Raw genomic sequence first — 26,723 nt, forward strand, 5'->3', positions numbered from 1 at the left:
GCTATTTTCTCTCTCTCTCAACTTTATTTTTCATATCCTTCCATACACTGTAGTTTTATCAACGCTTTTGCCTACACTACTTTATATCATTTTTCTAATATCCTGTATCACATTCATGTATTATCCAGCCAGAGCAGCAGCTGAGGAGTTACAAACTTTGTGTTTCACTCTCAAATCTGGTGTGCAGGTGGTCCAGCGAAACAGCCCAGATTCAGAGCTCCTCAAGGAAGAGCGCCAGACCTTAGTCACAAAAACCTGGATTAACTGCAGGTTAAAGTTTAAAGAGGCTTTACTAAATGAATCATGTGGAGGATTCAAATTTTCTAAAGCATAAAAAAAACCCTCAACACCACTTCAAGTTTAAAGATGACAAGTAATCTTTGCTTCAGTTATACGTAAGTGAGCACTATTAGAGAAAAAGTTACAAGTTCAATACTCAGGAAACAATGGCTTTAAAAAAGTAGTCACTTTTTTCTTGAATTTGCAGTCCAAATTGTTTTATAAAAAAAAAAAAAAACAAAACGGTAAGATTCAGAAATCTGTAGCTTCACCAAAAGAGAAACTCGATACATCGACACTTTAGAAAGAATTTGTCAAATGGGAATTCCTGAAGGGCTACATATTTTTTTCCCCCTTTTGTTTTACATGATTCACAAGTAGATAATTCTTTCTTTCAAAAAGAGCAATCCTTAATGTTTGGTGAAAAGGTAACTAGAAAGATCCGAAATTATTCTTCTGCTCCCTTTAAATTTAGACAGGCCATTTCATAGATTTTTGCTCTTAAAGATTCAGCTTACTGCCATACGTACGCACACCAAAACCACTTGACTTTGTAACTATAAATACATACCTTGGTATCCTAGGGTCATGCCATGTGCTAACTCCAGTCTGTGTGTGCAAAAAATAAACCTGTCCCTGTACCGTTGTTCTTTGTTCTATGAAAAAGGAAGAAAGATTATTCGAAATTACAAATCTGAAAAAATCTGAATAAACAGTTTGTTTAAAGCCATTAGAATATCATCTTTCTGTCAGATCTAGGAGAAAGTACTTGAGCCATCCCCCTGATCTTTTGCAGCATGGACTGTTTTATCCTTCACAAATTTGCTTCGATTACACATTTCAACGTTCTTTTTGAAACTTGCAAATCCATGCACCAACGTGTTTTGGTTTGTATTTTTATTTTTAGATTTTGAGACAACCCAAACCCCCAAACTAGATTTCTTCACTCCTAGATTTGGTGTGCTCTTTTCAGAGATTTAAATTCTCCTTAATCTTATCCTCCCTAATCTTCTGTACTACTGGCTTCTTTGTTGCTTTTATATTTTCCTGATCTTTTCTCAAATGTGGGCTCAAACCTACACAACATGCCAAGGGGGAAGGAAAAAATAGCATTACTGCTCTAGTTTAAAGAGCTCTTTACATTCGTTCTCCCTAGATACACAGCCAAGATTAGCAGTGAATTTTCTCTAACAGCATCATACCACAAACTCATGTTTAATTTACCATCAACTCCTCAGTGTATCCTGGCATAGCCAACTGCTAATTAGCCAATCTCAAACTCCCATCTGCACTGCTTAGTTCTTTTTCCAAAATCCAGACCATTAGATGCATGTGGATACTGCATGTTCCAACAGGTAAACCACACCTACATATTAAAATGGGAGCATTTTTCTCTGAATTCTTTTGAAAAAAACCTTTGATTTTATAGTTCTGAAAAACTCTTACCGTAGCCTTCTGGTAGGTCAGGCGACTGGTGACCATGCGGTCTGTTCTGAGGTGTCTGTACATGACCTCTGACTTCAGGAGTCCGAAGTCGCTGTGCCTGAAGCCTCTGATCTTGACTGGGGGACTCTACGAAGCGACAGTTGCCTCCGCCAGCGGCGCCCGTAGTGTCTGTATACGGTGCTGGTTCCTCCATAAAACAGCTCAGCGGCCTTCCCGGTCCAGAATCTTCATAAACCGTTCTGAAAATGGGGAAACTTCAAGAGTTTCCATCACAGAGAAGTGAATGCAGAAATAACTATTTTTCTCTCTCTCTCCATTACTTCAAGTATTGCAACTTTTAACCCAAGATATGCCACTTTCTTAATGTTTTTATACCCAAAATTTCTCATGAAAGTGCCAGAAGCACTGGTAACAAAAAATATCAAGTCCTACCCAGTTTAGCTTACTTTCTTCAAGTAAGCTATAACCTTACTACCAGACACATATTCCCAGACAATATATTAGTCACACTGATATTTAATATTTCTAGTGTTAATTATATTCTTTCCACATATAAACCGTCTTTCTAATTAAGTGTAAAGAAAACAATCCTTACCCTTCATTCTCCAAGAGCCCTCTACAGTCTACTACAGAACCTCCTGTGCCTATTCTGTCCCGTGTCTGTAAACTGACTGAAAGAAAAAAATAAAACACATGTTGATAATAAAAGAACAACTGTTCCCTTAAAAACAACATAAGCCAAACAACCCACATTTATACAAGGTAAAACATTACGGAAAGCTATATCCTACACACAAGAGCACACCACTTACCAAAACTCCTTCTGTAACCCTAAAGCATTACCGATTTTTAAAAATGGAGAAGAGAAACCAGAGGCATCACCACAACAAAACTTAAGCTGAGTCTATTTCTTTAAGTATCAAATGTCAGGTTCTACATCTGGGTTTCATGAGGACCCAGAAAGGTAAGCTGGAAAGAAATTACTCACCACTAGATGTCATCATTACGGTGAGAATTTGGGTTGTGCCAAATATATATATATCAATTAAAAGCTTGGGTTGGGGGGCAGCAAAACGTGGTACAATGGGGTAAATTAGCCATAAAACTGGCACTGTTTTGTTGAAATTTGGAAATAGGTTATATGAGCCAAAGGTATTAAAACAGCAATTTGCAAAATTTCTTTTAACTCCTCCAGATCCTCTTCTCCTGTCACCTTGGTCCAAATGCAATCAGTTTCACAGTAACATTTACCCTTCCAGAGCTGCATCAGAAACCTTGCCAGATGCATTCCCTCTTTTTAATATTGTTTCTCATTATCCACTGAGAGAAAACAAACTCCCACATAGGAGTACAACAAAAATTTTCAGGTTATGTAATTTAATCCCATTAAACTCAGAAGAAACAACACAGAAAAGGCATGGAAGCAATAATGACTACAGGTTTCTTTTTTAATACAATATTTGTCCCTATACTGTATTTACCCAAGCAGATGAAAGTTTAGCTGAGAGTATTCTTACCCACTATTTGGCCTCGTACAGCATCGGTATCTGTGGGATTTAGTTTGCATAGATCCAAACGCTGGTCTGCAAATGAGAATAGGAAAGATCAACAAAACACTGGGGGGGTGGGTGGGAATACTCTTCACTACTCAGATACAAGGCACCAAAGGTTCTTGATTGCACCAGGTAGGAATTGCTCTTACATCCAGTATCTTTTAGCCTGCTGATGGCATTGGAGAGGAGTCGGACACACCCCAGGAAGCCAGCTCCCTGTTTCTTGTGGATTTTTTTATGGTTCCATACACTGATGGTTATGGAATCTGTCTTCCCAACGTATCTAGAAAAATACATATTAGAAGACAGATTTTAGAAAAAAAATACCCTACAGAATTTACTCTACAGAATTTATGCATTATTTGGTACAAATTCTGATACATTTTAGTACATTGGTCATGCTGCTTTATTATAAATACAGAACTGCTTAAGCCTGAAATGGTGTTATTAATGAATTACTGCACTATGATTTCACACAGCACGTTAAATTGATATTGCTGCAGCATGGATTTAACTACAGACAGCCTCATTAAAAGCTATGCAACAAGCTGATTAATGTACAAAACTTTAAAATTTATGTTTCTAATAATTTGAAGAAAATAAATCACTACAACAAGGACAATCTTTTGTAAAAGCTGGACTGCACTGCTCCAGTAGAGCTTACTCTAAGCAATTGTGCCGTGCACCTGACACACAAATATTTCCAAATTCAAACACTTAAAAGCAAAGTACCACTCCTTTATTAACAGGTAATTTCTTGTTGCAAAAGATCAGTTCTCCTCAGCAAATGTGAATATTCTTGCTAACACAAAATGAAGTTGCAGTGCCAATCCTGACATTCCATTTACTAGATAAGTCTCTAGAATATTGTTTACTTATGACCTCACAAACAACTCACAGATCGTAATGCTGGTTCCATTTGGGGTCCAATGTGTTCTTCACAGTGTCAGTTGAATGGCACTGACCTGACCCATCAACAACTATTTTTGCAAATGGGTCAGGAAGTCCTGTGGAAGGGAAAAGGTGCTATTAAACGTAGTACTTTTTGTTTTGTTTCTTCCAAGATAATGCTATCATGAGCTTCTGCTCCCTCCCAAGAAAGGAAAGTTGCCATTATTCTAAAACTATTCTAGTAAATCCAAAAATAGAGAATTGAGTTCCTAATTAGATAATGTATTTCTGTCACACAGATTGATATCTGCCATAAATTGTGAAAGTTTTTAGAAAACAAAAGGTTAAAAGTGCTTAATTTAAAAGTGCATACCCATGCATACTGGTAAGCAGGTATTTTTATTCAGTCGTTAACATAATACCGAGACTGCAGCACTGGGGTACTTTACTCATACCCCTGGCAAGCTTTACAGAGCCTTCTTTAAGATTGATGCTCTTGGTACCCCACACACAGAATTGTAAGCAGCAACTTGCTTGTGGTCTCATCAGTCAGACTTTCGACTAGAATTTGAGAGTCCTTGGTCTTTCCAATCCTAGAGTCTATCCTATCTAAATACAATTCAGGGTAATGTCTACTCATGTAGTAACACAATGTTACTGCAAGAATGGAACGACAGAACAAATGACCTACACAGATGAGCCACGACAGTAATGCACAATCTACAAATGAATCTGATTAATCAAGAGCAGAAAGTTATACAATTAGGGCATACTTACTGAAGAAATCTTTCTTTGCAAGATTCTTGGCACATAATACTGCAAAACAAAATATCAGATAAAGAAATCTTAAAACCATAAGAAACAAGCTTTCTGGCAATCATACCAGCTACCATACTACCTGATCATAATTCATAAAAAAACACCCAAATATTAAATGTGAGCATTGTTTTCTTTATCTGTGATTGGAATACGGATTTACATAAAGAAAAAAATTCCTTTGCTTTTGTTCTAGCGTTACAATATACAGAAGATTTAATGAACGTGGCCTTTGTGTTAAAACCTCCTAATTTTCTATGCTGCATGCTTACACAAATGCTAAACCAGAATTTTGTTGTGTTGTTTCAGAACCCACCCATTTTAGAACAAGGACCAAACAGTTTCTGAACCAAGAACATTTCTGCAACTCTTGGAGGAGACCTCTACACTAAGTCCCATCAAATACAGTGCAAACTCCTGCTTTTTGCACACAAAAAGTACATGATGCATCGTAGAACAAAACATGGGAGGTGTGCTATAGCAGCATAAGTAGTTTGCAAACACAAATAAGTTTTGTGGTAAGTATGACAGGACCTCACTCAGGAGGAAAAGAAATACAATGAAAAAGAATTGCATCAATATGTTTTCCTTTGAAAGGGCCACAAATGAGACATTATTTCCCTCTCTCCAATTCTACTAAATAGCACAGTAGTTTCAGCAAAAATTAGATCAGGAAACTCACATCAATCTCCATTTCTACTAGGTCTATTACCAGCTACAAGCCTAATTTTGCTTTTCAATAAGGACTGCTCAGTACAATCTCAGCAATCCAAGTTGTTCAGTATCCATTAAACTCTTATAACAGGCCAGGAAAAATAACTACAGAGCCAAAGATGAAAATATTAGAGCTCTAACTTACCTAAAACTAGGATCCAAGAGAGGAAGGTAACTATAAAAGACCTAACTATTTTTGAGGTAGTCTCTTTTCCACCCAGTTCTGACCTTTCAGCATGAGAATGAACGCTCAGAAGATACTCAATGGCCACTTCCCCCGGTACGGACCCCTTCTCATCTCTCTCTCACCTTGCTCCTGACTGACACTCAGTCTCGCTGTAACTCTATATTGGGGAACGTGAAGACACGGTAGCAAAAATATGGGAACAAATTTTTTTTTTTTTTTTTTTTTACACTTCTACTAGAACTCCAGAGCAACATTCCCCACCTAACATAGCTAGCAAAATAAAAATTGCCTCACCTCACATGTCAAGCAAACAGACCAAAGTAGTCCACTGTTTAACCCAGATGTTCATGGGAAAAAAAAAAAAAATACACAAAGCCTCCGTCTTAGTAATAATTAAAGCAGCCACACCAGAAAACTATTTTTAGAATGGATTAAAAATTACTTATTTCTTACATTGGCAAACTGCATAATCAGAGAAAGCTTCTCTTGTTTTTTTTCTTTTTTTTTAAACAACCGATCAAAAAAGAGAAGTCTGCAGGACCATGGCAATTCAATTTGAAACAAAACAGGATTACAGAATCACCGTCTGCCATTCTATGGAAGCACAACAGAGGAACCTTTAATTTCCTCTTCCTGTTGCAAGTGCTTCAGAGGAAAAAATACCAGAAAAACAGGGAATAAGTACAGGTAAAAATCAGAACTTGTATGTTCTAGTACTAGCCAAAAAGAATTTTAAAGTTCCTATGAGTGGTAGAGCTTTTTTTGAACTCAAATAACTCATTTTACTTCCCCATCCCCAATTTTAAGAATACATTATAGAGCTGGAAAAGTATGCCATCTGTAACTAACTGCATATAGTCTGACTATATAATTATTACCTTTATTCTATATTTCAGGTGTGCTTTCTAGAGCTAACTAGCAGTGTAAGTTTCTAAAGCTATTATTGAGGAACTGTATTTTTTTCATTTAACTCTTTTCCCTCTGCCACAGGCTTTCAGTCTACAGTAGAGGAGCACAGCTGCCAATTTTCCAGTTGCAGCCTGTGAAACACTTAATTTTAGGTTGCAAAAATCATTACTCTTTCTTGTAAGAAAAATATTGGCACAACAGCTAATAGCCGAAATAAACCTTTATGGAGCAATCTCTAGAATCAGGCTGCCCGAGATGGACCATTGGCCCTGTTCCACTATTTGTATATTAAACCCACTAAATCAAAAAATTTTTTCAAGTGCCCTATCACTTAAAAGCCATAGATTTCTAAATTCCAGTAAAGAAACAGGTGACAAAGGTCAGCAACCGGAGAGTTAGACATGAAACCATGCCAGCGGCGGAGCAGACAGCCCCTCCCTGCTCTGCAAAGCTGTGTATATGCCAGATTTTCTTCTTAAGTACATTGCCTCCAATAGGACTTCAGCAAGACTGCTAGCAGGATCTAACTGCTGCTACTTCAAGCCCCAAACCTGTGAACTCAGGTAGATTTAGCTATGAAGGCTTAAAAAGTTATTAATTTTATCCCTGCATCAGAGGCAGCGTAGGAGAATGGGATGGATATTTATCTGCAAACCAGGCACCTGAGACACGCTTTGCACAAGCTTTGCACAAAACCCATCTTTGCCTAGTTTCCATCTTTCCAAACAGCTTTCCCTTTTCATTTTTCTTCCTTTTAAACAAGAAAGGTTTAGGGCTTGTCAGCAGGAACAATCTCCCTGCATTTGTTGCAACGTTACAAAAGGTACTAATTCTCCTGACTTGGGCATTTACATTCTGCCTTCTCAAAGTCAACCGACTTGTTTCAGCTTGACATAGTATTTGTTTATACTCCGCTCTGGATTGCTGCGCAGCACTGAAGGATTATTTTTTTTTAATACAACAGATCCCAAACAACACTGAAACAATGTCTTTACATCTAGATTATAATATTTATAAAGGGATGGGAATGTTTTTTTAAGTACCTGACATTATTGAGATAATTTCAAAGGCCAAATTAGCCAGCTGGGTAAAGTACTAGTGTGAAAGCATATTTGGCAGGAGGTGAAGAAAGGACGAGCGTTATACAAAGTCAGTATTCGCCCTGGGGATGTCTTCAATGCAGATGTAACTTGAGCGAGTTGAGAGTTGAGTGGTTCCTCTGCCAGCCCCTGGTTGTCCACTCTGCTTCCAAAGCAGAAATGAATCATCTGCTGTGGTTCAGGAGCTGCCGCAGGAGCAAGCTACAGACGGGTGTAGTAAGGAAAGCATGGAGTGGCACCAATGTCTGAACAACCCGGCCGAGAGTTGCATCAGAAAGCTGATGATTTTTTTTCATCACCGAGACACCTATCTCTGCAGCAAGACCAGCATTTTCAGAAAGGAGGCAGAGAAAAGACAAGCCTGGGTGAGGAACCATTTCAAACATCCCTGAGTAAACAGACCCAGCCTACAAAATCAAAGCCTTCGTGTGCAAGTTCCTCCTCCTGAACTGTCGGCGCTCAAAAGATGGCTGCTAGTCTGCAAGAGAGCCCTCACACTGCTGTCTCTGCACCAACACGGGATTTATTCACATATAACATACTCCATCCCACAGCATAGTGCTAAGATGCTACAACTGTTTTCAGCTACACAGTGCTAAGATGCTACAACTGTTTTCAGCTGCACAGTGTAAAAATGAGGTAGTTATGTTTTGGGACCTAGGGGTGGGGGGGGAGAAAAAAAAAAAAAAGAAAAAAGGCGATAAAAATATTCCATAGGTCCCAGCCTGTACCAATGCAAAATAGCAGGCAAATTTGCACCTGGGGCTGCACTCATTCACACTTTGCAAGTTAAAGGTAAGAGCCTCCGTGCTCAAATTAGGACTTTTACACATGGATAAGATCTGAGCTAACGACAGCCTTCAATTTAGTACTCAAGTTAATTCTGAAGACAAGACAAACCAGCAGTTGGTCCACATCTTCCTTCGGGAAGGGGGGTGGGGGAGGTCATACCAAACGATGCTAGCAAACACACCTTTCAGCCATCTTTGGCCTTCCCTTTGATATTCCAGGTTAATCATTTCTGCTTGTACAAACAGGCAGCTAGATTCCAGGATACATTAGTTTTACTTTCTGACAGAAGGTAAACACAGGCCAGCAGGCTGATGACGTAGAAAGGACTTTACATATTTACTTCTGTGTAGACTATCTTTAATCATAGAGATACGTAGCATAATCATTAAAAGCATCACAGGTTGGTTGGTTTGTTTTAAGATCTAAGTAAGAAGCAAAAGAAGAACAATGAGGCTTTGGAGGAGAGAGGAATAAAGATCTTGAAATAAAATGAAACTGAAGTAACTGCACACCATTGAAAAATACAAAAGGCCTCAAAGCAGGCCAAATGTGATGCATCCAAGTAATGGAAACATCTCTGCTAATGCTTCAAAGTCTGCCTAGCTTTTGACTTGTGAAGCTGGTAACCAGCGTTGGAGGTAGAGTTGCTCCAGCTCTCCTGTATGATAGCAGGACAGCCCCCCATACGCCGCTAGCTTACAGGCTGGTTTCCACAGTGAAAATTCTGCCATTCTGAAAAACAGTTTTCAGGAGGCTGCATGGCAAAAATAACGTGCTTTAAGTGTAAAAAAGCCTCCAAAAAAGAGAAAAAAAAAAGCAAGCATCAGCTATTTACCACATGCTGCTCTAACACCCCAAAGCGCCGTGGCCCACAATTACAATCTTTGCTGAATCTGTTATGTGAAGTCACGTCTCATCCAAACGGTTCGGCGTATTTTGTGGAAAATACTCTGAATACCACAAGCCACCCCTTCTGAACCGCCTTCACGAATGACTCTGCTTACCATTCCTATTCACTGCACATAACTTTAAATGAGACTTCTCTGCAGATAAATGTCTGTTTTTATTTCTACTACTAGGCAACCCATGAAGGTTTTAAGCGCTCTGTTTTTTTTAAGGGTGACAATCATTTATATTTGGTAGGGTATGAGAGAAGGGGTTTAATGGGAAAGAAAAGATGGCTGAAAGCACCAAGTGCTTAAAAATGCAGTTTCTTTACAGCTAGCCACATCACTGAACTGAAATATACCACTTTATTCACAAATTGGAGTTTAAATTGTCACCACAAAGGCCAAGGTTTCTATTCTAGTCCTTTTCTTGTTTGCTTTAGGAATACTTTTGGTCTTTCTCTTCATCTGCTTGAGACTGAAAAGCATAAATCCACAGGCTGCTTTAACTTCTCAGTAACTGAATCTGAATCACTGCAGTGCCTAGCATGCAGAAGATAAACAAAACTGAAGTCTTCTGTTACATTTGCCAAATAAACCAATTAGCTGTACAGAAATAATTTTATACAGACGTGTACATTGAGTGGCCTTCACTAACGATCTTGGCATCGTGGTGCCAATGAGATTTGCAATCTGACATGTAAGCCCCGAGACCCCTCAGACTTCAGGACCAGCGTACATCATGCCCTGACATTGGAAGGCTCTACCTGAACTCATGCTAAAACAGACCTTGACTACCAGATTAAAGCAATGCTTCATTAAAAAAACCTCAGTTCTCAAAGAGTTGCTAGATTTGATACACGAAGCCTTTTTGTGGCCCTTTTGTGTAGGCTGCAGTAAAAATCAAAGCCTCTTTTCAAGGCATGCTTTCCTCGTGGGTTGGAACTTGGCTTTGTGTAGCCAGTTGCAAACACAAGACAACTTTGAAGAGATCTTCAAAAAACCACACACCCAGAAAAAGCCATTTTTATTAGTCCATTAACATGTCATTAAAGTATCTACTTAGCCAGGAATCAAAATTCCGTCCTACCTAAGCAGAAACCCATCACAAATGAGAGTCAGTCCTCGTAGTGCAAACAATACCAAGTTGACAAAACAGAAGAGTTTCATCTCCAGGATTCCTAAGAATTACTCAAACTGAAAAATCCTCCTGGGCACTGACCAACAGTAAGTCTTCATATACACACCAGGAAGGGCTGATTTAGCCCCTAATAACACAAATCATTAACAAAGTCAGCACAGGACTATTGGAAGAACAAGACTCATTAAATTCACAGTTAACCGAGACTGTGTGCAACACAAGACCAGTAAAGCCAGTTTAAGAATGAACTGACTGAGATGTAAAACTTGGAGAAACGCTAAGAGTTATGGAATTAGCTGAAGAACTTTGCAGGGATAAAAAAGGGAGATCAATAGGAAGCTGAATTAATGCTGATGTACAGAATCAGAGAAAGGCACACAAATCAGAGAGGTGGAAATAAGCATATCCAATTATCCCTCATACTAACTTGTCTTTCTCTTCTTCCCCCTCTGCTCACCCATAACAAATGCCTGAGATAAAGGCTACCTCCCAGATTAAATCTTTCATTAAATCCTAGCTATTACATCAGTTTTCTTACGACTTTGCTATGCCTTCCTCTAATCCAAGCCAAGAACCTTCTCATACTCTCTACACAGTTGCCTGTTTCCTAGATAGACATAAACCCCAAGCATTCCCGACTGCTTCAGTCTTACAGACATGCCCTCAGAGCAGCCTCAGCTCCGAAAGCAGAAGCTGCCCATGGAATTTATTTGCCCTGTGTACCACAGGGAAAATTCCAGCTATGTTAAGTTCCTATTTCTCACTCAAATTGTACTTCCAGGGGCTTTAAGTTTATTTTTTAGGGCAAACCTTTCATAAACTGCTGCTTCACCACCTTCAGCTAACCATTCTTCTTGGCCCTACAGTGACTGCTCAGCTGTAAGAAATACAGCCGGAGACACTGGGGCAAAAGCAGGACCGTAACTGGTTAAGCCTCCTCTGTCATCAAGAAGATGCCTGTGAAGCACTGTCTTCCCTCACATCCTTATACCTTTTCTTTGCAGACTGTCTCCCAACATGTTCAAAGCACAACCACTTTCTTAGAGAACCGGCATTCAAGAAGTAAGACAGTTATTACTATCTCCATTTTACAGCCATTCTCAAAAAAACACCCTATCAATTACACAGTTTTACTAGCGAAAACATTAACAGAACATAAAGTAATTTATATCCACTGTATGGATTTTAAAACTCAGTCCTCCACTCCCACCGACACATCTGCCAGAACCACAACCAAGTGGAATAATAATTTTGTAGAAAGAGATTGCTCAAATTCAGTCAAGTTTTCCCTTTGTTAAAGTGTCCACAAATGGTCTCCCAGCTCTCTGAAAACAACGTATACGCTCAGGCTTCAGCTATAGTGTCAGCTTCTGTATACACCAGTAAGAAATAGAAATATCTGGAAAGAACTCAAAATTTCTGTTAAAACCACACAGAATAATATCCCCTTCTCAGGGCAAGTACAATCTCTTAGCTGACAGCTAAACAAAACAATTTCAATGACAAAATTCCTACTGGAAATACAAAATTGCATTTTACATTTACTCCACACTTCACTGTGCAAGTTGTATTTACTGGGATCAACACAATTCTGGATTTCTTCCTTTGCATCTCTTCTATCTCCAACCACACATGCTTGCATTGAATAATTCATATTTTCAAGCAAGTAGTGTCTATCAAGATAGGCTTATCTGCACAGCTTGCACATACTTGTGCTCACATTTTGAAACAGACACCAACGTGTGCTGTGCGACATCATCGCCATAATAAAGTTAAAAACACGCCACGAAACTATGTGGCTCAATTTTCTTACGTTACATTAAAACTAAGGAGTAAATCCATGCTGAAGTCTTAATACTTAGCTTTTATAGTTACCCAAGCACTGAGAAAGCATCTGGAAAAAAATTCCTAAAGCATGAAAAACATGTTCCTCCACCCACATGCACTCATAACTCAGATTCCAAACTGAATTTTACTAAGATTGCCAAAAATATTTTGCACTTTTAACACTTGGAGTTTTCAAAGCACCTTTTTCAAATCTCTACAAATGTCAATACCTAACAGGACCATATACTCAACCTAACATTGCTCACAACAGGTCCCAGGCAGAGCTGGGGATCAAGCTCAAACCTAGCCCTACTCCCACACTCCCAGTAAACAAAAGGTCCTTTCTAGAAATACTGTCCAAATCTTTAGATGTATAGATTTGTTTCTCTGGAAAATGCTAGACAAACAACAGTGAATTACTAATCAAATATAGGAAAGAAACCCCGAACACTCTAGATATTACTTAGGCATAAATTACATATTAAATAGTTGATTCTCCTCTAATGGAGAATTAGAGCCCCCGTACAGCACAGTCTACTGCTCAGTCAGCATTTAGTTTAGGTGTGTTTAATTTAACATGCCTCTGATCTCCACTTTCAGAAGTTAAATGTATAAAGCATTAAACACCCTATTTTCATTACCAAAGAGAACTTTATAAGGACTCTCTCATGCAGCTGATCATTTGCTTACTAATTCAGTACATAAAAGGTTTTTCCAATAAATATTGTGTTCACTATAAAACACAGAAATTTAGATTCCCCTTGTTCCCAGATATTCTCCATGGGCTACCCATACCACTACTACAACCACAGGTTTTATAACCGGTTTGTGAGACTCAAGTTGCAAGTACATTTCTGTATTAACAGCAGTTTCCCCCCGCCCCCCCCAACACCATCCAATTAATGGACTTAGAGCTTTTACAAGACATTCATTTCCTAAGTCCAGGAGGAAAACCTGCACAACTGCTCTCTGCTGCTTTATAAGGGAGGAAAAAAGTACAGAACAAGAGACCAAAACCAGAAGCAACACATTTGCGGATGCTTACCATAGACCTAGAATTAGTAGAAAGCCCAAGCAATCATAGCAATTAAAACTGATCCAGCCTTGGGGTCCTGTCCATGGAGCAAAACATTTTTGAAATGATAGGAACAGAACACACAACTTTTGTATTTTCTAACCCAATATTAGCTCCAGCTCTCTTCACATACATCTTGCCTCAAAATATCTGCCTGTTTTGTAGAAAGCAGAAAAAAAAGAGTCTGACCTTCCACTGCAATACACACAAAACCTGTGGAAGCAGAAACCCCGGTATTGAAAATCTTGGCAAAGTTTGACTAGATACGGCCAAGCAACATTTCAATAGAAACACTGAATTTCTGTCAAACAGTAAAAGGTCTAAAACTTCCAAGCTAAAATTAAGCATATTCTTTGAGTTTAAAACATATGTTTTGTATCTCCAAAGAGTGGCTGGTATTTACAGCCCTTCACATACAGGTAGTGTCAATATTTCAACAAAGCAATTTGAATGTTAAACACTATTGTAAACAAGGAAAAACAAATGCAATTTAACACATTATCAATCTCAATTTAAGAACTGAGATTTGTTTTTCCAGACAGAACCAGTATTTAGTTTCTTTGATATCTTACTGCAATTAAATAAGGTACAAAATCAACTTTATAGGACCAAAAGTTTCCAATGGGGGTATTTTAATAAACAGTACAAAATTAATGTCTGGTTTTCATCAAGTGCTAAGTAGATTGCTTAAAAGCAAGAAGATTGTTATTTAAAAAATGAATGGCGTTAAGTTATGTGTAAGTTGTAAACTATGTAAACTATTAGTTGATCCCATGAGAGCTTAAATGTATCAGTAGAAGAGTTTTAAACAATTCACATGGAACATTGCCTTAAAATTACAAGTTTGGCTCTGGACAAAGTAGGACTGCTCAGCTCAGTGTTAAACTAAAGCTGCACTGTGAACCAAGAACAGGAAGCTGGCAAGAGAATTGCTTAGGTGACCAAGGATGCTGCTGATGTTGAAATTAACTGCCAGCAAAATTAAAAAGACAGAAACAAACCCCAAAACTTTAAAAACATTGAAAATAAGAAACAACAAATTTTGCCATAGCAATTTTTAGAAGTTGCAGTTAAATGTAGGTAACACTGATGACCACCGTGGTCACAATATTCAAGAATCCACATTTCTTCATTCATTCTGAAACATTCGAGTGAAGAATCTCCAATACAGAAATTCCACAGAAAAAGAAGTTTAGCCTGTAGAATATTAGCTATTTAAAAAGAACAAACCTCAGGAAAAACAGTGCACTGGGCCTAAGCTGTTCTAGTAAAACTCAGACTCGTTTTGCATTTCTTTAATAACTAGACAATCTTACAACAAGCAGTTTCTAGAAATCTACTGCAAAGAATAACACTTACCAAGCAACTCTTCTAGCACTACTAACAACTTCAGTAACTGCTACCAGAACGAATTCCAACAGGTACTGGATGACTTTCAAGAGGCTCAGTCAACACCCCAAATTTTTTTTTGTAAGTAAATGAAAAGCATTCTTTCTTTCAAGCAAGGCATTAGTACCATACCATTGCTTTAAAACCACATGCCTCAGGTTAACTAATGACTTACAAACTTTCCCTAATTTCTAGCGCATCTAGCTGTTTTCCGTGCTCGGATTTTAACTGAGGTATGCAGAGTGCTTTTTTGGCATGTTTGGATAGAAACATAAAAAGTCTCAAGTCTTGTCATATAAGGCTTTTCAAAGCCATGGGCCTCACTGCCAAAGAAACTTTTTTATGCTCTTACAGCTTTTGCCTTCCTTATTTGCAAATCTGTTGTTCGTTTTGCGGTAAGCATGATAACAAACAGATGAGATGAAGTAGTACTTTCTGAACAGACCCAGAGTGAGCTCAGATTTAAAAATCAGGGTGGTGAAAGTCAATATTCAGTGAAGAGTTAACAGTGTACAAAAGCCTAGAGCAATGAGTTCATTTTGTTCTAGGCTACTTAGCGAATGGACAGCCAAAAATTGAACCAGCTGGAATTCATTCAGAAGTACTTCTTTCTTCCCATGGCTCCCTGGGCTGTCATTATCAACCTGAGGATAACAAACATATGGATCATCAAGATCGAGCTGGTACTGGAAAGAAGTGGCATAGCCTAATAGCCCATAATAAATGAAGTTTTGATCCTAACTTGGATCTTAGTACTGTGGTATAAATGCTTTTAGTGTCTTGCGGGGAGAAGTGTAGGATTTGCCCAAGCTAGATGGAATTAAAACATTCTACTGACTTTTCTTGATGATTTACCTTGTTACCAGCTCTTGTACGTGTAATGTTTAGTGAACAGTTTTAACTGCCATTCTTTTGCTGGGTTTCAGCTGCTGTCAATACAGAACAGACAGTATAGATTACTGAAATGGGAAGACTGCATTTGTTTTAAAATACTCAGTCAAGTAAAGGTATTGCTGCAAAAAAACACCACAGAGTTGTTCAAAACACCACCTGGATACGTTGCTGTAGCAAATCTGTACTAAAAGGGATGTGAGCAGTTTTATTTGTCACACACAACTGACACTGTATCTCAGGAACGGAGCAGGGTTTCACATAAATCACTATCCAGTATTTTTTCTAAGTCCACTCAGCCGGGCTGGTCGTTGGTACCGGCACAGCCACCCCACAATCAGTACAGCGGTGGATCGCCCTTGCAGCAGCCACCATCAGACCGGTGTTTTGCAGGAACACTAACCACGAGCCTGTTACAGCAACTCTGCATGCTGACATTGGGGCAAAATACAGCCACACATCTATTTTTTGTCTTCATTACCATTTCATATTCAAATTATATCCATCAGGTTCCAGACAATTCAAGAGGCACATGCAAAGAAACTGGAAAAATGACACCTTGACTGTCCAGGTAAAAATTAAAAAATAATTCAGACTGATTAAGTGCTTAGCTAGAAAAAGGGAAAAATTAATTTAGTAATTTCCAATACAAAAGCTAAAATAAAGGTGCAAAGTTTAAATTCAGGAAGAGGAAAGAAAAATTGTGTTGGCATAAATTAAATTCTTGGCATCACTTCTGATTTTGAATAAAGTATATCAGCTGGTTTAGAATATTGTTTTTAATTCCTGGAAGTTTTGAACTCTAAAATCTTCAGTAGTTTGTTTCATGATTATTCAGCCTGTTATAATCCCTTTCAACATCTGCCCAAGATGTTACAAACCACTCTCTGCTTTCTTTACGCAGTTTTTTCATTTGTTCAGAGAGCTGAGCTTAAACCTTCCTTGTTTACAAATGAAAAATCACAGGAAGCACCAAAGGCATGACTATATTTGTGAAGGGCACCGATGCTAAAAGGTGAGCAGTGGCAATAAGCTGGTCTCGGCTTATTAGCTTGGGCCCGGCGGCAGCACTGCTGAACTCGCAGGGGGTGCGTGGGGAGCAGGAGGTGACAGCAGTGGCACTGCTTAACGGGGAAGGAGCAGGGTGTGATTGTGTATGTGTGGGAATAAGGAAGCTGTGGCAGAGGGGAAAGGAGAACAGGAGAGAAACGAACCTTGTTCCAAAAAAAGACTGCAATTACAGAGATATTAATAGCTTTTGGAAGCCAAATTTTTATCATTCATTCACCTACTTTTGTTCTATTAACCCCAGTACAGAATCACTATTTTCTTCTATAGGACATTTGTCCATCTGTTGCAGGAAAAACATCTCTACGTAACAAACTCTCCTAGGAATTAGTATGAAAGCTTTTATGTAGACGGAAAAAAAAGTCTGATTTAATAACCAGTCCTATTTAAAAGCTACGAGAATGATGCATAAGAGACTTTTTTGATGCTGCTGTTGTTATACGGTAAGTCTCTCTACAAGAAGCACATACACACACTCCCTACAATCCGCCTAATCACGTATTAGTCACACAAGTGGTAAATCCCTAAAAGCACTTTGGCTCAGGTCATGCAAATGCTGGATGAACCGAGTTACATCAGTTCTCATCTGATTTCCAGGCAATGAGAGATGCACGTGACTGCTGCTCTGCCCGAGGAAATGCGGGTCAATACACATGCATCCTAGTGCTGAATTTGCACGCTCTCTAGGGACTCGCAGCAGTGTGACTCAGGGGCACCGGGCTGTCTGCAGGTGCACGCTGCACATATATTAATGAGATTATCGCTGCTCCTTGCCAGTGCGTTCACACTACACTGGCAGTTGTCTGTAACGGATCTTCAAGGAGTCCAGAACGCATGCAGCAAGCCACGCTCCATCTAAAATGTTAAAAATTATTTAGAAGGCTGACAGACACATCGCATGACGGTAGCCATTAAAAGGAAATGTCTTCCTTCTGAAATAATTAGTCACCCATTGTGTTTGAATATAAACATCCAGATCTAACAGGCACTTGTTTCTCTCAGCTGAACAGCAGCGAGATGGACAATCAAAAACCGCTACTGCTTCAGAGCTGGCAGCAATGCTGCTCGCTTGGAGGCGGAAGGCAATACGGAGCGGTATTCCTCCCAAAGACATGCTCTAGCTGGATTTGGTTAACCAATAACCTCACGTTAGCACCCCCTTCTTCCAAACACAATTTCCAATTAGTATCAAAGTTCAACAGATCCACATTATATCAGTGTCATCACCCTCTTACACAAGCAAAGTCATCCTCTTCACTTTAGGTATTTTAAACAAAATGTCGAATTCTTGTGTGACCTATGGGAGGCACAAAACTGAGAGCTGAATAGCACCAAACAAGATTTCATGAAAAGAAGGCTTTTATTCAGAATAAAGCCGTATCAGCCTATGTGTTACTCCCTTGTTCTAATTATATAGGACAGCATCTATTTAAACTGCCAAGTTAATGACTTCAAATTTGATCAATAGTCTCTGTTTATTCAGCTCAGTGCTACTGAGAGTCACCAGGGATGAACAACAAAAACAAACAGACTGGTTAGAGCCAATCTATGGTTGAGCAAGAAAAACCAATCCGCGACGGCAAATACCCTTCGATTTAGTTGGGAGGTGGGGAGGGAAGTCTGTCGCCTATGGACATTGACACAGTCCCTTTCCATTGTGCCCATAAAACATTTATCCATATTATTCTGCTAACAACCAACTCTTGGGTTGAGTGAGCTCAAGCAGAACTAACATCATGGATACAGAGAGATTCCAGCCCTTACCTTGTACCTTCTAGCTATGTTACATATTTCCATTTGTTTCCAGATTAAGCATGGTAGGACATGACAACAGCAAGAGGACGTCACTAAGCCTTTCGACCGTAAGCAGTGACTTCCCTTACTGTCACTGTACCTGCTACGGAAGGAAATTTCCTTTGGAGCAGCTTCAAGAAAGGCTGGAACCATCTTCTTGAAAGCAGGATGGAAAACATCCTTGACTAAATCTCCAGCCAAAAGATGCCAGGAATGTTTTAGTTACAGGCTGACTTCAGAGAGGAAAATAAAAATAGAGTTTAGAATGAAAACATATAACATACAGTGTGCATGTAGCATTCTAGCAAAGATTTTTTAATTAAAAAAAAAAAAAGCTTACATTGCAAAGTCAGCTTCTCAACAGTGGCTTAACAGCAACATATGTGGATCTCCCCCCCCCGGGGCCATTTTTTTTTAAGAACAATTTGCAAGCTACTCAATAAAGGAAACCCCCCTTCTAATCCCAAGTGAATCCACAGTCACAAAGGCTGGGATCTTGAGGAAAATGTTTTAATGCATTATTCTGACCAGGATGTTTGGTTACAATTTTCTCAACATTATACATTCATCACTTTGCCTGCAACAGCAACTGTTTGCTATTTTCCTTGTACAAAATGTCAGTGGCCATTACATCAATAAATTATAATGCCACTACTGCTTTGAGATACCTTGATCAAAGGTATTATATAAATAAACTGGAGCTTGAATTCAAAGATACCATGCCTCTTCCTATGTGACCTTAACATACGTGTTTCATATTCACACATACGATTTTATGCAAGTGACACCACTCAGCTGCAGGATCCTGCAACAAAAAATATGAAGAAAGTTCTCCTAAACAAAAAGTTCTTTATCAAACTACTATATTTATACCTCCAAAGGCCAAAATTTAATCTCTAAAAAAAAAGCAACCCAATATATGAAGACAGCTGGTTCAGTCAAAGCCTAAGATGCTTCCTTTCCATTTTAAATTGATTAAATAGATTCAATACATTACATTTTGCACGGATGGTTAACAGTGCTAATATTCCAGATAAAATGAAATACTGTCTGAAGAAAATTCTTACTAGGGCTAGCTCTCACTGGATGTATTACTTGCTCTCACAGTAATTTAGTATAACGGAGGCCTAACAATTTCACTGAACAGGATTACAAAAAACATCTCTTCAGAGTTCATGACACAGAAGCTCCCAGAAATGCCTATTTCTTCACTACCTTCTCAAGACAGGGAATGTACTTGAAAACAGACTACCACATGCTCTGTAGGAACCATAAAATAATCTTAACATTTGTTTGTTTTTAAGAAGGTGATTCCTATTTACCAAAGTTGAGATACTAAAAGCAAGACTTATTTACATTCGTATCACTAACAGGACTCACACACTTAGGAATCTGATATTGTCCAAGCACTGAATGACAAACTACTAGATAGAACCAAAAGAGAGCAAAATTTAATAAACAATTTTCATAAGAGAAAAACCTTTAAACACCATTTCGCTCCTTACTAAAATCAGCTATGTGGCACTAATCTGAAGTGATGGTGCTGTTCTTTTAATTAAAAAATGCCAGTAGGAGGTTGATGCATTGGCTGATGCTGTAAGCGACATGCTCACAGGACGCAGATGAATCTTTGTGTAAGGAATTAACGCACAATTTCATCTGGGTTAAAAAGCAAAACAAAACCCCTAAGTCAAAACAAATGTACAGGGAGTGTTATTACAGGTGCTTGATAAAGTCATCTGGATGTTTCCCTCAGAGAACGTTGTTAAGTTCTGGGGGGAAAGAAAAGCCAAAACACTCTCGGTCCAGTTGTGCACTTAGGAGTTTAATTCATGAAGGTTGATTTACCCGCAGGTGTGTGGTGGACTTAATACACATATTTTTCTCCCCTTCCTACCTCAGAGCTCCTCTCCCACTCTCCCAGGTTGCTCCTTCAACACCTCCTGTCTGCATGGCTGGGACGGGGACCGGGCAGCCCTCCTCGCCCCCTCCGGCAGGCCGAGGGAGGGGGGATTCGTTCTACCAAGCTACTCATCTCCACGAGTCTTAGAGACCCAGTATGCATAACATCTCTGCCCGTATCAAGTTTGACTGAAATCAGACAAAGAGCCAAAAATTATTTAGAGGAGAATGACAGGTGTGATCCCATGTTCAGCCTGGTAGTTTTTTAGTCTGGAAAGAAGATTAAGCTTGTCCCATAAATTTATCCATCAGCCTGATGGTGAACTAAGGCAGCTCCATCTCCCCAAACCTGTAGACAGCTTCTGTGTGCCAGGTTTCACTGCTGATTTGTGAAACCAACAAAAGCCTAGAAAACATTAATATCAGCTTTCCAATCTAGAAGAAATCCCTGCAAAAATATTTGCTGGATCTTTTTCCCCTTGGTCTTTCAACTTCTTAATTCCACCACCCCAGAAGAGGCTGGCATCCACGACTGGGACCTCCTGTGTGAGTCTTTGGTTGCTGCTATCATAAAAAAAAGAGCTCTACATCAGCATCTGGAAGCATGACTATCCTTAAAACTGGCAGCTGCTCTGCCTGATACAGCCACCCTGGCGAAGAAACATCACAGAAACAAGCAGGACATTTTGTCTTTACTTGGTATACAGACTATCAAAGAGAAGTCAGTTTATCCAAAGGCTTCTAGTATATTTACTCACCACTCCTACAATGACTATTTCAATCACGTTTATGCTGCCAGCATCATCTGAAACGTCACAGATTAATCTGATTCCTTCTGGTGTTTCAAAGTCTGTTTTCTCTCTGCACACTTGTAGGATTTACATCCTAAGGCAATGATAAAAAAAACCCTGGTACTACTTTCCAGCTGGGCTTTATTTTCTTTTTTTTCCCCACTTGTATCAAAAATAGTTCTCATCTATGCTCTAGTTCAATTTGGAAGTAGCACATGCAGACTTGATAAGCATCCTGCGAAGGAAATGCCTTGAATTGCAGACTACTTACAACACATTTTCCCAAGCAACTTTTTATAAATCCCATTTGATGGCTGGTTTGCTAATTTCTGTTGAAGTTTATCAAAACATTATTTGTAGACGAGTCAAATTACTTCTGTGATTGAACAAAAAACCAACCAACCAAACAAAAAAATCACTTGTGACTACAAGTCCAAGCCAAGCTGTTGGATTATACTGAAGTATTATTTATCGTGTTACCAGACAGACCTTTCTAACTCTGAGAAGGTATTTGATTTTAAACTAAAGAACACAACACAGAAAAGCGCCCATTTACCCGTATCTTTTGTTTGTCTAAGTCTCCTTCTAGACCAGGTAAAAGCGCTACTAATAAGAGCTGGCGACAGCGCAATTATTGGAACTGATTACATTACCCTAGGCACATCTGGAGGTTGCATGCTGGTGTCAGTCTGGCCAACTGACTCTCATACCTGTGCTGGTTTATCGAGCTGTAACAGACACATCTAATTAATATGTCTCAAAAAAAGTCTATTAATGTTCAATTCCGTAAAAATCTTGGAAAGAAGGAATAAAAGATGTAGGTACTCCTATCACGGCATACTAGGTGTATGTGTAGCATACTATATTTTAGGTAATTATTGCAAAATATGCAGAAGTCAGTCTTACAAAGAGCCAGATATTTATTCCGATAGCCTGGACTTTTGCAGTAGCAAATTTAATGTTACATTATGTAATGAATTATGGGATCTCTGGGAAAAGGTGCAAGGGCAGAGATTTAAACTTGAGTTTAACTTGGTTACATCACACAACTTGGTTACATCACACAACTACCAAGTTGAACAAGGTCATTAAAGGGTGAGTTCACAATTAGGACCCCTTCTCTGACTCCGGAACATTCACGGGCTGATGGACCACACCATGTTTCAAACAGTCGTGCCGCTCGCTGGCACCTACTAGCTCCCTAACTTCACTTATGCCTTTTAACCTTATCTCACCTGTATTTCAGCACTCAGCTGTGAAAGGGGAACCTCCACAGAAGTATTTTCACTCTGGTTAAAAACAATTTCAGGAGTGGGTTAAATGCATCAGCAGATCACAGCATAAAAACTCTTCACAAAAGAAATAGCTGGGAGATGAAAAATTAGATATGCAGAAGTTCTCTGCAAATTCCAAAAGCCCCAACACTTCAGGCGCTTTTTTTTTTCCCCCCCACCAAGCCATTTCTGTTCTCTCTGCTCTGTTGTTTAGTAGGGTATTTACAGACATGTGAAATATGAACATGCCTATTGCAGTACTTAGTTTGATGGTTACCTGTCTGCAGACATTTAAGAAAGAGATACAAGAGATACTGCTTGGAATTTCTACTACTATATAACGCTGAAGTAACTATCATTTCAGGAACCCAGAAAATGCACCCAATTATTCCTTCAAAGGCTGACATCAGACCTTTAGCTTACATTCACCTACTCAATTCCAAACCCAAAGTTTACCAAATCTAATGGATTCTCTCCCCATTAACTCTAAAGAAGCCTTTTTCAACAATGAGGTATCACTACTTACACTTGTAGAATATGACACCTCTGCATTTTAATTCTGAGTTTAAACTGAAGCTCCTACATGCTTATAAAAATGTCTGCCCAGGTACAAAAAAACAAAACACACCAGCTGCAAGAATAAAGAACAAGGCTTCCTCTGGAAGGATATCAATCACTGCAAGTCTGAATCAAATTGAAATTCCTTGCTTTAAATTCTGCACTTGTGTAGTCAAAAAAAAAAAGATCTTAAAGCAACAGCACAACCAGTTAATTTTCATATGCAGTCTGGACTTTTTTCTTTTTGCTTTTGCTCTTCAGGAAAATGGAGCACAGGCATTTCAAAAGATGTTTCCTTTTCAATGAACTTTTTGAGTCATATACCCTGCGTACTAGAAGATGTAAAAACACTGACCACAGGGACTGACTTCTCTGCTGTAATGTCTGGTTTTCTTTGGGGATGCAATACAGACCACGTTCAGGGTATAAGGCAGAAAAGTCAAGATGATGAAAAAAAGAGAGTTCAGACTGATGTTAGCAGTTGCCTTGAATTAAAAATAAATACAAAGGTAACTATCTTCAATGGGTTTTTAACCTCTATTTTATGGAGAAAAATACAAAGTAGAGCTTTTAATATAGTGTCCTGGAAACTAGGGAGATTAATTAGAAGCATATATTTTAACACATGTAAATTTAATTTGCCATTTTGTGAAGTAAACAAGAGATGGAAACTTTGAATTGATAGGAACATATGCATTTTATTTTAGTCTAACCATTAGAGGAAATAGGCAGATTTTTACAGAAGACAAAAATGCAAACATATGAAAAGGTCAAAGAAAACGCTATTCCTCCTGATTCACTCACACAAAGAATGCCATTTTACTCCAAATAATAAAATGTATAGAGAAAGACCTCATCAACTTGAGGAAAAAAAGATTGCATCCTATCAAAAAATATTTCTTTACATAGTACTGGTTAACAGTAAAAGTAAAAACTACTGCAAGAGAAAGATAATACCAGGTTATCTATGAAAGAAAGAAAGAAACAAATTTTATTTTCTTCAGCTGGGCTTCTTCATAATCAATTGGGAGAGAAACATTTACCATAGCTAAAACTGCACATTAGTGAGGACATTCAGGGACACATAATATTCCTGGAGTATTCTAGTGGTCAATAATACTTGAAGTTAATAGTGTGGTTTAACATTGCCCTTTATTCTTAAATGGGCTGCTGTATATTCTTACGAGAGAATCAGGAACCAAAGTGTAAAATAGAAGGCTATTACAAACACCTAATTCCACAGGATTTTCCATCATTTCTTACAGTCATAACAGCACGATTTAGGATTATGAGCTTAACCCATCTGAGCTGCTTCATCACACAACAGCCAAAGTAAAGGGCCAGTGCTCACCAGGATGAGATACTGGAGCCCGTCCTCTGCCAATGACAATTCCCTCCAGCTGTGGCAGAGGTGAGCACAGCTGGAGCAGCGGAGCAGCCTGCAGCACCATGCAGTCACTGGGGGGATTGTGCATTATTTTAGCATTACTCCCAAACAATAATGGATTGTTTTACCCACAAACAGATCAACAAACCTTCCATTTAAATACTTGCTGTTAAATTGTATTAGTATGCATAATAGTGTCCATATCCTCAAAAAAAAAAAAAACAAAAACAAAAACAGGCAAGAGGATTTTTCATGGGGGAGGGGAGGAAGAGTAAACCATGCTCTGCCAGCTTTATCTATCTATGCTGTGAATTGGGTAGCCTTGGGGATTTTTGCCTGCTGTGCTTAGTGTCCTTGACAACAAGCCAGTTTGAATTCTGGCCTTTAACTTGACAAAAATGACTTACTGAAGAGGAAGGCATCAAGCTATTACAGCCCTGTGGAGAGATTCTTTCTAAAACAGCATGCATGCTTATTCTGCCAATTCAACTAGAGTATCGTCAAATTTATCATCCAGCTCCTATACCCCCAAATATTCCCAATGTAGTTGCCAGTTCATAAGAGAATATTTAAGAGAAAAACTTTCAACATTTTTGCTCTGTCCTCCCATTGCGTTTTACAACTTTGACAAAGAAAGATAGAGATGGAAAACAGGGAAAAATATCCCCAGGGATCTCCTCTCTGAAATTACTGAATTTCCCTTCAAAGAGATGTGAAACAAAGTTTATAAACGTGTAGCATCTTAACCTGTTATGGACCTACTGACTCTTCGTTAGCAAACATGTGCAGATTTCTTCTTATATTACATTAATACTTAAATAAGTCTTTTATAAATTGATATATACTAATAAACAAGCTCTAGCAAAGCTTGCTGCTTGGTTTAAGAAATCACTGCTCTCTCTCTCTTTCCTGTTTTTTCCCCTCCCTAAATCAACTCCTCCTAACAGAAGGCACCACATGCACATACCTCAGCTTTTCGAAGTCCAGAATCTTAGTTTAAATTCTTGAGCTAGACTTAAATGGAGAAGCTGAATCTGTACTAAAGCAGCTGAAGTATGAGCACAGGTTTTCTTCCGCCAGTTTTCTCACGGTGGGTGACAAATTTTTGGCAATGGGGGTCAGCAGACTAGCAAGGAGATAACACCTTGAGTTACTGCAGCAATATTGGCAGGAATTCATTTGTAAGCACCTGAAACATCACAATCAGAGCAGCGCAGCTTCCTCACTACCAGATGTAACACGAGTACCTGCATGCTTAACTTCAGGCTTTCCAATAGACATGCTAAAGAAGGCGAGACGGTATCAAGGTAAAAACACTGGAAGTTGATCAACTGGAGTGCTGTCCTCACCATCAACAGAGGAGGCATCCCGGTGCTGGCAAGAGCATCGAGGACTATACGCAAGACCTTGACACGGACGTACCCTAAAACCTAAACAGATCCACAAAAGGAGAAACGACGAGGTGGTTATCAACAAGTATCTCGAGACTCAAGATCTCACCGACTCCTTTCCCTCCCCACAACTGCTGGTGTAGGAAAGAACAAACCATTTTCAGTAACAGGGTAATACAAGCTTGTTTCACTCTGGGAGAATAAATCAGCATCAATTTTCAGGAAAAAAAAAAAATCAAAGCACTAATACAGGTAAAAGCTTTCAATGATATTCCAGAATTTGGTCCTTTTCACAGTAATATTTTGACCATTTCCAGAGGAATCATAATGGAAAAACGTAAGAGAAAAGATTCAATTCCCAATTTAGGGATAAAGATGGCAGATGGAGCTGTCTCTTCTAGCCCTTTTTTTTTTTTTTTTAATATTCTCTTCGCTCAAGTCTTAAATGAGTTGCTCTGCTGTGCACATACCTAAACTTCACAAGTATACTACACCGACCGATGTAACTGCATCTTTTCCAAACCACTGCCCTATCACGCTACCTCAACCAACACAGCCCAAACAACAAGGCAGCCGAGTGAGTAGTTAACTCTGGAACCATAAATAGCAGCAAGCAATCTAACCAGATTAATCCAACGTTAAGCGTGTCAACTGGACTTGC

General features: G+C 38.9%; 1 protein-coding gene across 4 annotated transcripts in view; it reads right to left on the reverse strand.

Moving 5' to 3' along the window:
• Positions 1-26,723, reverse strand: part of SMURF1 (SMAD specific E3 ubiquitin protein ligase 1) — a 46,395-nt gene that overhangs the window by 13,958 nt on the left and 5,714 nt on the right. For 2 of the 4 annotated variants that reach the window (XM_087734447.1, XM_087734446.1), the window contains exons 2-8: positions 4,947-4,985; positions 4,177-4,285; positions 3,428-3,561; positions 3,243-3,308; positions 2,321-2,396; positions 1,726-1,964; positions 851-935 (exon numbers count right to left, since the gene is read on the reverse strand). In XM_087734447.1, coding sequence (XP_087590573.1) covers positions 851-935; positions 1,726-1,964; positions 2,321-2,396; positions 3,243-3,308; positions 3,428-3,561; positions 4,177-4,285; positions 4,947-4,985 — 748 coding nt within the window. Of the gene's footprint in view, positions 1-850; positions 936-1,725; positions 1,980-2,320; positions 2,397-3,242; positions 3,309-3,427; positions 3,562-4,176; positions 4,286-4,946; positions 4,986-26,723 lie in introns of all 4 variants that reach the window. The other 2 variants (XM_087734445.1, XM_087734444.1) reach the window with 1 other exon arrangement.

The sequence above is a fragment of the Nipponia nippon genome, unplaced genomic scaffold (genome assembly GCF_047370975.1).
Source record: "Nipponia nippon isolate SJK-2023a ecotype South Korea unplaced genomic scaffold, ASM4737097v1 scaffold_5, whole genome shotgun sequence".
NCBI classification, from domain to species: Eukaryota; Metazoa; Chordata; class Aves; order Pelecaniformes; family Threskiornithidae; genus Nipponia; species Nipponia nippon.